Below are 12474 nucleotides of genomic sequence, written 5' to 3'. Positions count from 1 at the left end.
GCTGAAGGTCAGAACCTCAGAGACTCTGTTCATCATGTGGAGATGTTTTGGTTTTAACGATCATGACTCGTTACTTATCGATTCTTTATGACTGATCAGAAGATGATCAATTAAATCTGCACTGATCAGATCAGAGGAGCAGACACTCACTTTGTGGTTGTTTTGAGTCGTCTTACTGTGACACTTCACCAAAGTTGAACCTGATAAATATATTAATATATATAAACATAATTATAAATATTTGTGTCATGTTGCTGTGATGTCACTGAAATCAGTTTAATTTGCTGATGTGAGTCTTTGTGTTTTGAGTTGAATCTTAAACAGAAAATCAGTGACTGATGATCCGAGCGGCTCCATGTTGAATCAGTGTTAATGGAAACAGCTTCACACTGACACTGAAGCTTTAATAACCACAGTGTCTCTGTAGGATCCTCATGAGACCTGTTACCTGTGTAACTTTAAACACACATTCATTAACAGCTTCAGACTCCGGCTGCTTTCTGTCCCAGGTCACAGGTCAGGAGCTCTGAGGATTCATTCTCTCTGTTTCATTTGAATGTTGTTTGTTGATGAATCTCCCATCATGCCCGGAGGCAGCAGCAGGTCTGAAGCGGCTGACCTCAGGTCTGTGTTTAATGATGACGCAGGAGGAAACTGTTTTGCCCTTTTCTCTGTCTGATTTGCATCGTGAGGCGACCCGCAGCTCCACTCCCTCGCTGCTGTTTCATCTCAGCTCTCATTAACAGCTAAATGTCAAACTGCTGCAGCGAAGCTTCCCTGACCAACCAAAACCTCGGATCTCCAAACACACAAAACATCTAGAGAAACTCCCCTCTCATCTCTGTCAGCCACTGATGTGTGTTTGTGAAATGCTCGGAAAATGTAAGTGACAGTAGAAATACTCCTGCATTCAGAGTTCGACTTCTCTATATCAACCGAATAATAAACACTAAAGCAGCTGCAACATTAAAGTGATGAACACAATGATAATTATAAAACAGTAATATAATGTGTTTTATTCTGAAAGGCGCGTTCTGCATGAAGAGTACTTTTACTCTTGGTATTTTACGTACATTTGACTTTTTTAACTTTTACTCCACTAAACATCTGGATGAGGTCAATGTATTTTCTATTGTGGTGTTTCCAGCTGTTTGTTTCTGTAGCTGCTTCCTGGTCAGTGAAACAACCTTCACTTTTTTAGTTCCTGCGGGTAAAAAGTTTTTAAATCTCTGACTCTTTATTCACAGTGTAAACGCGCGGTTCACTTCTCTCTGAATAAACAGCAGCTGAAGATGAATTTGCAGTCGACAGTCGAGGCTGAAGCCGACGTCACACAACACACTGTTTATTCAGGAAAACCAGAGAAGAAGACAGTGGACGACCTCTACCTCCTCCGTCTGGAAATATCAGTGACCTTCAGAAGAAAAATGAGGCTCCATCTGAAAGTTAGAGATTAGAAAGTTTAACATTAATGTGTCGGAGCTGGAAGATAGTCACAGCCTGCCCTCATGTTCCTAATCAACTGAAAAAACCTGTGACATCACTGATGTGGCGTGGTCACACCTGTTTTATCATCGTTAATGAATCAGTGAAATTTAAAAAGATTTACACATTAATTAAATACATTTGAATTATGCATTAAACACAGATGAAAAAAAGAAACTGTGCAGTTATTACTTATTTTAGTGCTTTTAAATTAATAATTACATTTATGACTAGAATCACACAGTTAACTGAAAGATACACAGATATTTGTATATGTTCTATCTGTGTTTATCCAAAATAACATGTTTGTGTAACATCATTTCTATTTTCTTACATGTTTTTATTTCTGCAGCAGCTGGTTCATTTTAATCAACAGAAAACACAGGTTTAAACCAGGATTAAACTGGGATTAAATCAAGTTTAGACAAGGATTAAATCAGGTTAACATCAGTATTAAACCTTAAACCATCTAAGCTAATGATAGAGATTCAGCCCTGCTCAATTTTAATAATCACTTTCATTTCACTTGCATGTGTGTGTGTGAGTAACTCCTGCTGCTGTTTGTCGTCATGTTTTTATCGTCACAGAAAGTCCGTCAGTGAAGAAACTGCTGTGAAACTGTTTCAGTTTGTGTGTGTGTGTGTGTGTGTGTGTGTGTGTGTGTATAGTGCTTTTCTAGTCTCACTGACCACTCAAAGCGCTTTACAATACTTGCCACATTCACCCGTTCACTCACACATTCATACAGCACACCTCTATGCACAGTCATTCACTGAGCCTTCAGGGGCAATGTGAGATTCAGTATCTTGCCCAAGGACATTTCTACATGCGGCCCGGAGGAGCCAGGGATTGAACCACTGACCTGACCTGTATGTGTGTGTGTGTGTGTGTGTGTGTGTTCATTAACTGTGTAACACAGAGTTGTGTTGATGTGTTGTGTTATCAGCTGACAGCAGAGTTATACTGAAGGTCACAGAATGAGACCAAATACAACACACAGTGCTTTCATTAGACACACCTTTCATCTTGCAGGTAGGTGTGTGTGTGTGTGTGTGTGTGTGTGTGTGTGTGTGTGTGTGTGTGTGTGTGTGTTTGTGTGTGTGTAATAAACACTGCAGCCTGAAGGGGGCACCAGCAGGGATTTGACTGTTAAGCAGCTTTATTTGTGTGAAGCTAAATGAGATCCAGTTTAAACAGTGTGTATGATAATAACTGATCATTCAGCCAATTTATCAGCTGCTATCAGATCAATTAACTGAACAGAAACATCATAGACATGTTTAGAGTGTTTTACAGTGTGTCCAGCACAGAGAAGTGAAGGTTTTACACTATGAAACATCCTGATCTGTCCTGATCTTGTTAACATCCATATGATGTTTTTATATAATACAAGACGTATCATGAGTGAAATAATCAGTCAGCACCATCACTGAAAATTTACACCTTGAACTGCAGTGAACCAATGACAGTCTCATAAATACAGACTCAGACAGCTTCATATGTCACAAACCTCAGGAACCAATCCTGTCAACTTGTGGGGATGAGGGGCGGGGCTAAATAAACCTTGTCAGTACAGAGAATGAGTTTGCATCAGCACAACCACTAACACTGTGTCAGCCGCTGCCAGTTACAAGCTAACAAACAACATAAACAGATAAAAGATGCTAACTACGCTAACTGTTCTGATACATCTGCTAGTCTCTGGTTCTGGTCTCAACAGACTCCTCATCTGGGTCTGACTGAGTCTCTCTGATGTTTCCTCCTCTTGATGCTCTTTCACCTGTACACTTGGAGCAAGTGGTGGGTGGGGCACAAGGTCTGGTCCAGGCCAATAAGGAAGTAAGTTTACTTCCAGCCCCAGTTTTTTATGTGTGAAAACCATGTTAAACAAAATATTAATCATAGCAGAGGATTTTTACAGAGTTTTAAACATGCTGGGAGGAACTTTACAACATATTTTACTGACACGTCCTGACTGATTCAGATGATAAAACAGTGAACACAGTATAAACAGCAGTGGTTTGGAGGCTCTTGGTCACCCTGTCGTGCAGATTCCTCCTGGACTGAAATAACTGTGCAGCCTCAGGCATCCGTCACCTCGTCCTCTCGGTTTTTTATCGACTCTCGCTGTGAGTTTGTGACACTGACGGACTCATTCCTCGTTAACAGACACCTCTGATCACGATCAAACCGTCGTCACACGCCAAACACCAGAAATAAACCTACCACATGTGAAGCCTGTGGGCTCCCTGCAGACACCGAGGGCTCAGATTTACGCTAACATCTGATTTATACATGGAAATATAAAGAGTTCAGGTCGGTTACAGCTCAGGACTGAGGCAGATACGACCTTTAAAGTACGTCAGTGGAGCTGCAGCTCCAGTTTAATCAGCCAGTTCCCAGAGTCCAAACTGATTCTACAAATCTTTATATCCATTACATTATCAATAACAGATGATCTGTAGATTTCTGTTGATCAACTAATCATTTCTAATAATCCTGACTAAATGTTTAACAGTCCTTTAAATAACAGTCCTTCATAACAGAATAAATGCAGAAACATTTACTAAAAATATAGAAATAAACACATTTAGTCCTTTTTCAAATGACCAACATTTATGTATTTATTGTAAATGAGCTTCAGTCTGGTCCAAAATGTTGTGTGTTGTATATTTTCTGTATGTTTCTGGATTCATTTTTACTCATGTAAAGTGTCTTTGTGTATTATGAAAAGTGCTATATAAATAAAATCTCTATTATTATTTATTATTAAAGAATTTGTTTGTCATGTTTATTTATTTCAAGTATTTTCAAAAGCATGTTTTTGGTTCATTGTGTTCACCATGTGTGTGTGTGTGTGTGTGTGTGTGTGTGTGTGTGTGTGTGTGTGTGTTTGTGTGTGTGTGTGTGTGTGTGCAGAGCAGAAAGACACTGTTCATATGTTTTTATTCATTTTATTGAAAAACGCAAACAAGCAAATATTAAACAATAAAGCAAGTATAAATCTGTTCTAGATTGTTCTGAAATTCATTAAATGTTTTTGTTTTCTACTCGTTTGTGTTTTGATGAAAAGAAAATATATTTCCATTATTTACTGTAACATTATAAACACTTAAACTTTTATATTTTCCATTTCTGCTCCGGAAACAACACTTTTATTTTCTTCCTGCTTTTGTTCAGTTTCCAACATTCAAATATTTGAATAATAAACTCCAGTAACACAAACAGTCAAAAGGTTTTTCAGGATAAAAGCAGTAATATTTCACAGGACTTTTAATTTGACAGGGCCGAGCAGCAAATAGTTCAGTTTACGGTTTAAAATTTAAAATATGAGCTAAACTGGTTTGTCATAGAAAAGGTTCATGTAAATATTTGACTTTATTCTTATTTGTACACGTTTACTCAGAACAATTTATAACAAATAAAAACATGATAAAATAAACTGATAAGTGCTGCTTTTTTCCAAAGTGCTGCTCAATGATTCACAGTGAAACTGATGTGAAAATGTTTGTGGAGAGAAAACAGCTTAATGAGTCGGAGAAGATGAAACTAAAAAACTGACACAACAGAAGATGATTTTCCTCCTCAGTTACAGCACCTAAAGTACGGAGACTCATTCATGACAAAACTAAACAAGAAACAAGAAATCAGAACAAAGAGAGAAACGGATATTTTAAAGTCAGAGCTGTGAATTTAATCAGAGTGTTAATCCTGCAGATGAATAACTCTCTAAACTGATGCTAACCGGTTCATCTGAGGGTTTCTGCTGTGGGTCTGGGGTCCGTGTGTCAGTGAGTGTCCAGGACCTGAATGGACCCGAGCGTGTGTCAGGTGTTTTCCAGGTGAGAGGAAACCGAAGTTGAGCTTATTTTAGGAAAATCTGATTTCTGCTGTTAAATGACAGTTTTTAAGAAATGATTGACAGACACGAAACAGCTTGGAGCGTCGTACGTCGATCTGTCGCTCAAGAAGCTAAAACATAATGTTTCATTGTTGGTGCAGGAGGTGGAAACATGACTTTAAATGATTTATATACATTTGATTATTATGATTATTGTTACATTGCTGCTCATCGTGCTGCTGGTGTTTGTTTTCTCTCTGTTCAAGTCGAACACATTCTGGATCTGGTCTAATGATCCTTGTTCGTTCTGGCTGTGCTCGGCAGCCCTCAGGTCGGGTTTTACTTCGCTCTCAGTCAACAGTTTTGTCATCAATAAGCTCCCATACTCACATAGATGACCCACCATGTAAAATAATAGTAATATTTTGCATCTGTTCTGTTTCTCCATTGTTCAAATAATAAAGTGATAAACTGTGAAAAACATCCCGTTGATATGTGAAAAAGTTTTTACATTTAGAAGAACTGAGGTGCTGATAAAGGTTTGTGATTGGCCGAGTTCCACCTGGTCCCATGCTGAGGTGACAGACAGGTATGTCCAGGAGGAGTCCTTTTCTGCTGAGGTCAAAGGTCACAGAGGAGGCTACGACCCCTCCCACCTTGGATCAGGTGACCCTCGCTTGTTTCTGCTGGATCAGACACACCCAACAACATCTGGACAACAGGCAGAAACAAACACAGTCAGAGCAGCAACAGTGTGAAGTGCACGAATTATATTTGTACATATTACTGTATATTTCAATATATTTGTATATTTTAACTTGTGCAAATAAACTCAGTCTTTTCCATCGTGGGAAGAAAACAGTGTTTTATATTTGTGAATTTACTCATTAAAGTAAAACACTGTTGATTGTATTAAAGTGAGTTTATGTATTTATCTCTTTGTTTTTATTTTTCACTGTGAATCAGCTTCATTCTAATGTTGATAAATGAACCATTAAAGTTCAGTTTCTGACACAAATCATGATACATGATTTTACTGAGGAACAACATGTTTCATCATCTTTAAGTTTTCAGCAGAACAGACTGAGTCAGTTTTTATCGATGGTTTCTGTGGTAAATGTCAGCAGCTGCAGGTTTGATTCAGGATAATCATCATGTGGCGTCTGAACTCTCTCTGCGTGTTTCGGTTTAAGTTTCGACCTTTGAATGTGTCAAACTGAATAAATTTACGTCTCATAGTGAACAAACTTATGTTGATCAGTTTCACACTGAGCTCAGGTCTCAGCATCTGAAACCTAGACATGGTCGTTTATAGATATTATACATTATATTTAATCGTCAGGTGTTTTAATGTTTTTATCAGATAGAGATGAGGAATGAGAAGCGAAGAGGACGATGTGATCAAACAGCTGACGTCTTAAACCCTGCGGCTCCAGGCCGCTGACACGCACAGTTTGTGTTTCTGTGGCAGCTTCACTAAAGACACGCACACCTCAGCCTGATACATGTGACACGTGTGTGTGTGTGTGTGTGTGTGTGTGTGTGTGTGTGTGTGTTTCGTAAATCAAACACACAAACATCAACGCATCAGATAAGTGACGCTGCAGCGCCCCCTGTCGGACAAACAACAAACTACATCTACACAACAATTCAACATCAACACAGCTGGAAAGTAACTAAGTGCTCTTGCTCACGTAAAGATCGAATTTTATCTGTGATATCCCATAATAACAATTAATCATAATTAATTGCCACCATCAGGACTTGCCCGTCACGTGTGTGTCTGACCTGCTGAGTGTGTGTCTGCTCTCATAGTGTGTGTTGTAGCTGCTGCAGGTTCAGACTGATCAGGATCATCAGAGTCCAGACGAGCGTCCTGATTTCCTGCAGACAGAAAACACATCATCATTTCCGAAGAGACACTGACACTGATGTTTTACTGACGGTCCAGTGGACTGACCAGCTGCAGAACATCTGGACCAAACATTTACAGGTGCAGATTTATTATTATAGAACTATTTATTATGAACTTATACACAGAGTCTGAGTCACTGTTGTTCTGTGTGTGGAACATAAACTGGTTCAACTGTAGAGAACAACCCATTTTAAATGAAGATGTTTCTGTTGTTGTGTTGATACACACTCTGCTGCATCACTGTGTCCTGGTTAAATCTGATGTTTTAAAATTGATTTCTGTTCAGTAATAATTCAGTCAGAACTGTTGGTAAAACATTAACAAGAACTCAGGGTTTCAAATAAACCATCAGTTCTGCAGGTGGACATGTTAATAATCAGTTTGTTACAGATGTTCTGCAGCTGTTTTACAGAAAATCAGTGGGTCAGTCCACTGGAGAGAAAAACATTGTTCTTATTAATGTCTTGTATCTGACTTATAAAGCATCAGTAAATGATTGATTACCCGTTAGAAAAACTGTTATGAATCCTTTATAAATGGAACCTCATCACAAAGTGGTTCAGTACCACTTACCAGGATCAGGACACTAAAAGTATTTGCATCTGTCACTTCGCACTTCAGTTTTGTCTTTGAAATGTTAACTAAGAGTAAAAATATATGTAAAATGTTTGTCTTTAACTGAAAATCATTTCCAGTCCTGATCAGCTGCATAAACACAGAACAGACCAACCGTCTGTAGCCTGAGAGGCAAAACCCAGGGCAATAAAGACGTGACCAGCTTACAGACGTCGCAGGGTCGACCTGAAACTGTAAAAGTGTCAGAAACAACAACAGGGATCTGAAGGTGCAGAGGACAAACTGTCCTCACAGGTCCTGAAGTTGAAACAAAGAGAAGACTCTGCTCTCTCGGCTCGTGAACTCTGATTCCTCCTCTGCAGAAGAACAATGTGTGATTTACTTTTCTTCTGTGAGTAACTGAACACTGACACTCATTTATCTGTGGTCAACATGTCTCGTCCTCGGAAACATCACAGACCGTCCTCAGACGACTAAACCACTAAACCACACAGACTTTAAATCACAAACTGCTTCTCTCTGTCCTTCGTCCTGTGGCTGATTTACAACAGTAACATGTTTAAACATGTGTGAAGTCTGTGTATCCACACTTTTACATTTTAGAGCCAAACTATTTGTTTTCATTCAGATTCTGATGATCTGATGTGTGTTGATGTGTGTAGCAGCTCTGCTCTGTAAGAAATAAAAATACATGATAAAATAAATAATCACACATGAGCATTGCTTTCATTTTCCACCGCGGGTTTGACTTTTCTCACATACTGTATTACAACACACTTCAGTTGAAACTGTTTGATTTAAAGATATTAAGAGAGTGTTTGTTGATGCTGGCAGAGATCAAGCTCACATTTATAGAAAGCAGATGGACACACACACACACGCACACACACGTACACACACACGTACACACACACACACACACACACACACACACACACAGTGTTAATAGAAACCATCTGCTCTCAGCTGTAACGTGTTGAATCAGCAGTTTTTAAAATAATCGCTGTAACAAATATGAGCCAGAATCATCTTTCATCTTTAGATCATCAGGTCCTTCAGGTCCTTCAGGTCCAGGTCTCAGACTGGTTCTGACTCTTGTGTCATGTTTCATGTGATTCATGTGAAAGCTTGAAAGGAAGTGGTGTTCCACCAGTAGAAGAAGTTGGCCTGGTCTAGAAAGACGGTCTGCTATCATATTAAAAAGCCTCAGTTACAGCAGAACCTCCTAATCTTCATCACTGAGAGAAGAAAATAAGAACGACCTCAGGTTTCTGTTCGGCTCTGTAGCCAGGCTGAGTCATAGCTCTGTGGAGACATGGATTTCTGCAGCTCTCAGTAGTGATGACGTCATGATATAATAGTATGACCTCTGGTTTATGACCTGGTTTATCTGAGGTGTAAGTCAGGTTTAACTCAGGTTTACCTCAATCCTGGTTTAACTGAAATTTAACCTTAGTTTATATGAGGTTGAACATAAACCTTGTTTACTGTATGAAGTGTGAATACAAACATTGCTGATTTTATGTATTTTGTTTGAATATTAACCCCAGCGAGACTCAGGGATCTCTGAACAATAAACTCTGGTCTGACTGAGGTTTAATTAAACCTGGTTTACCTCTGGTGTGACTGTATCTCACTATGTCAGGTATCTACAGCTCAGGTTGTTCAGTAGATTGGTTGTTCTTACCAGAGTAACAGGAAGTGATGTAGCATTATGAACATCGACATCGCCCCTCCCGGTGGTTACTCGGGTGGTAGCCGTGGTAACAGTTACTCCCTCTTCCTCCCGCCATCCTCCTGTGTCCTCCTCCTCACCCTGGTCGATGAATCGCTCACTGAACTTCTCCAGATCCTCACTGCTGGTGTTACCTGTAACAGATCAACAGCAACACCTGTGAAACCTTTACACCTGAGGATTTACCTCACCTGTAAAAATCCGTCAAGTGAAACAATTTTTAAAAAACTGTTTATTCAGTGGTTTCATGTTTAAAAATTATATTTTATTTGCGTGAAATCTTTAAATCTGCAAGACTAAGGAAAAACAATCTAATATATTCATAATGTTTAAAAGCATACAAAGTTAACAAAACAAGATTAAATATATTTTTCGTGGTGTTTGTTTGAAAAGACAAAAAAAGAAAATACTCTTATTTATATATGGTATGATACTGATGGTATTATATATACCATTATTATTATTTTTTATCTGTGTCAAAGGTCTGTGGTTTCTGAGCTAACATGTGACTTACTGTAGAAACTGTAATCGAAGGTGGCGTTGTAGTCGGTGTCGTAATCTGGAGCTGGTGTGAAGTCGTAGTCCTGAGCCTGAGACACTGAAAACACAACACACTGATGTTCATACAACAGAAAGTACAGTACATAACAATACAGCGGACACACACTCACACAGCCAACCATCATCTCTGTGTCACATCACAGAAAGTCGCATTTCTTTTCTCTTTGAACGGAGCAAGGTTTCCAGGCTTTGTGCTAAGCTAGGCTAACAGTTTCCCAGTGCTTCCAGGCTTTGTGCTAAGCTAGGCTAACAGTTTCCCTCTGCTTCCAGTCTTTGTGCTAAGCTAGGCTAACAGTTTCCCACTGCTTCCAGTCCTTGTGCTAAGCTTGGCTGACAGTTTCCCAGTGCTCCCAGTCTTTGTGCTAAGCTAGGCTAACATGTCCTGGACCTGTACTTGACACATAGAGATACTCTTTTGTTGCTTGTTATCCAACATGTTACTGAGTCTTGGGAGGAAACTGATCCTAACTTAGATTTTTCCCAATTGTTGGACCTTTCTGTTCACTGATTCGTATTCAGTTTATTTTGGGTTTTTCCACCTCTGCATGAAAGTCAGTTTTCCATCAGCCACCATCTGCCTTCAATACAGACAGTGAGGAGTGTTTAAAGGAGTGTGCTGGTGGGTGTCTGGGAGTGTTCTGGCCTCAGAGCAGATTCTCTGCATGTTTTCCCTTCATTGTTGTTGAGGTTAAAACTAGCTGCTCCCATACAATGGACAGTACGGTACAAACCCAGTCCCACTGAAAACACACTGTTCCTTCACATGTACTACATTTGTCAACAGCTGTGGTTACTCATTACTTTACAGACACAGATTTTAATTCAAAGCAAAATTGATCAAGTGATAGATAAATAAATGGTAATAATTAATTAAGTCAGTTTTCCAAAAGTCAAGTTTCAAACAGAAATACAATTCTCACAGACGTTACTGAGACTTTTCAGTTTAATACAGCAATAAACTGAATTTCTTTGGGTTTTGGACAAAACGAGACATTCAAGTCACGCTGAACATTTTTCTTTGTCGTGATGTTTTATAGGTCAAAAATAATGTGTTGTATGATCAACTTATTACATGTTTATTTGTAAAATCTTCATATGAAAAGTAACTAGTAACTACATTACATCTGCCATGTAAATGTAGTGCAGCGAAAAGTACGATATTTGCCTCTAAAATGTGGAGTTAAAAGCAGTAGAAAATGGAAACACTGAGGTAGAGTACCTGAGTAAATGTAGATACTCTCCACCACTGCAGAGCAGCCACATCATGATTTAACTTGGCAAAAACAGTTTCTGTCCGATTAATCACAGCCAATTAGCTGAACCACATCACCACATCAGCTGACACCTCTGTGACTCTCACATGGCCGTCAGATGAGTTCAAGTGACTTCAGTGACCGTCAGGTGGCGTCAGTGTTTGAAGGACCTGAGGATGAAGTATCAGACTGATTTGCTCTCATATCACAGGGTCTGTTAAACGTCCACAACTGAAGTGTACTGTGGTTTACCTCAGAGGCTGTCACACACATGCCACAACTTAAATATTACACTAGTCAGGGACAGAGCCAGTGGTGGCAGAGACCCCAAAGAGACAACAAGGACACGCAAAACCACCACAGAGACATTTACAATAAACAGCTGAGTGTCCCTGAGCTGCAGAACGACAGTAACTCTGACTCTGTTATTAATAAATACAAGGTCCAGTCTGACTGTCAGCACACACGCTGGACATAAATTAGATTACAGTATGTTAACAACGGGCACATCTGGCGTCTTCAGAGACTGATGAGAAAAACCTTCTCTCTCACACACACACACACACACACTGCTGGGAAACTGATCTCTGAAAATATCCTTCCTCCTCCTTCAGCATCCATCATCTGTGTGTGTGTAAGTGTGTTTCAGTTTGTTTCAGTGTGTTTCAGTTTGTTTCAGTGTGTTTCAGTTTGTTTTAGTGTGTTTCAGTTTGTGTAAGTGTGTTTCAGTTTGTTTCAGTGTGTTTCAGTTTGTTTTAGTGTGTGTAAGTGTGTTTCAGTGTGTTTCAGTGTGTTTCAGTTTGTTTTAGTGTGTTTCAGTTTGTTTTAGTGTGTTTCAGTTTGTTTCAGTGTGTTTCAGTTTGTTTTAGTGTGTGTAAGTGTGTTTCAGTTTGTTTTAGTGTGTTTCAGTGTGTGTAAGTGTGTTTCAGTTTGTTTCAGTGTGTTTCAGTTTGTTTTAGTGTGTGTAAGTGTGTTTCAGTTTGTTTTAGTGTGTTTCCCGTCCTCAGTGAGTTCCTGCTCAGACTGACACTCAATTTGATTAAAACCAAACGACTCCAAGCGTCATCCTCCCTGACTCCCCTCTGACACTGTTCTTACTCTGATCATC

The 12474-nt window shown here is 39.3% G+C and overlaps 1 protein-coding gene across 1 annotated transcript in view; it reads right to left on the bottom strand.

Annotated features, from left to right (window-relative positions):
- Nucleotides 1–4423: 4423 nt before the first annotated feature.
- The window catches only part of LOC147819380 (uncharacterized), a 12425-nt gene continuing 4374 nt past the window's right edge, over nt 4424–12474 (bottom strand). The window contains exons 2-5 of the mRNA XM_087172831.1: nt 10067–10150; nt 9505–9686; nt 7115–7210; nt 4424–6037 (exon numbers count right to left, since the gene is read on the bottom strand). Coding sequence (XP_087028957.1) covers nt 7136–7210; nt 9505–9686; nt 10067–10150 — 341 coding nt within the window. The 3' untranslated portion in view covers nt 4424–6037; nt 7115–7135. The remainder of the gene's footprint in view (nt 6038–7114; nt 7211–9504; nt 9687–10066; nt 10151–12474) is intronic.

This window comes from Seriola lalandi, unplaced genomic scaffold (genome assembly GCF_002814215.2).
Source record: "Seriola lalandi dorsalis isolate HSWRI2012SDOR001 ecotype SW California unplaced genomic scaffold, Sedor1 jcf7180002053844, whole genome shotgun sequence".
In the NCBI taxonomy this organism is placed as follows: Eukaryota; Metazoa; Chordata; class Actinopteri; order Carangiformes; family Carangidae; genus Seriola; species Seriola lalandi.
The sequence above is the reverse complement of the archived record's forward strand: the minus strand, read 5'-3'. Positions and strand labels throughout refer to the sequence as shown.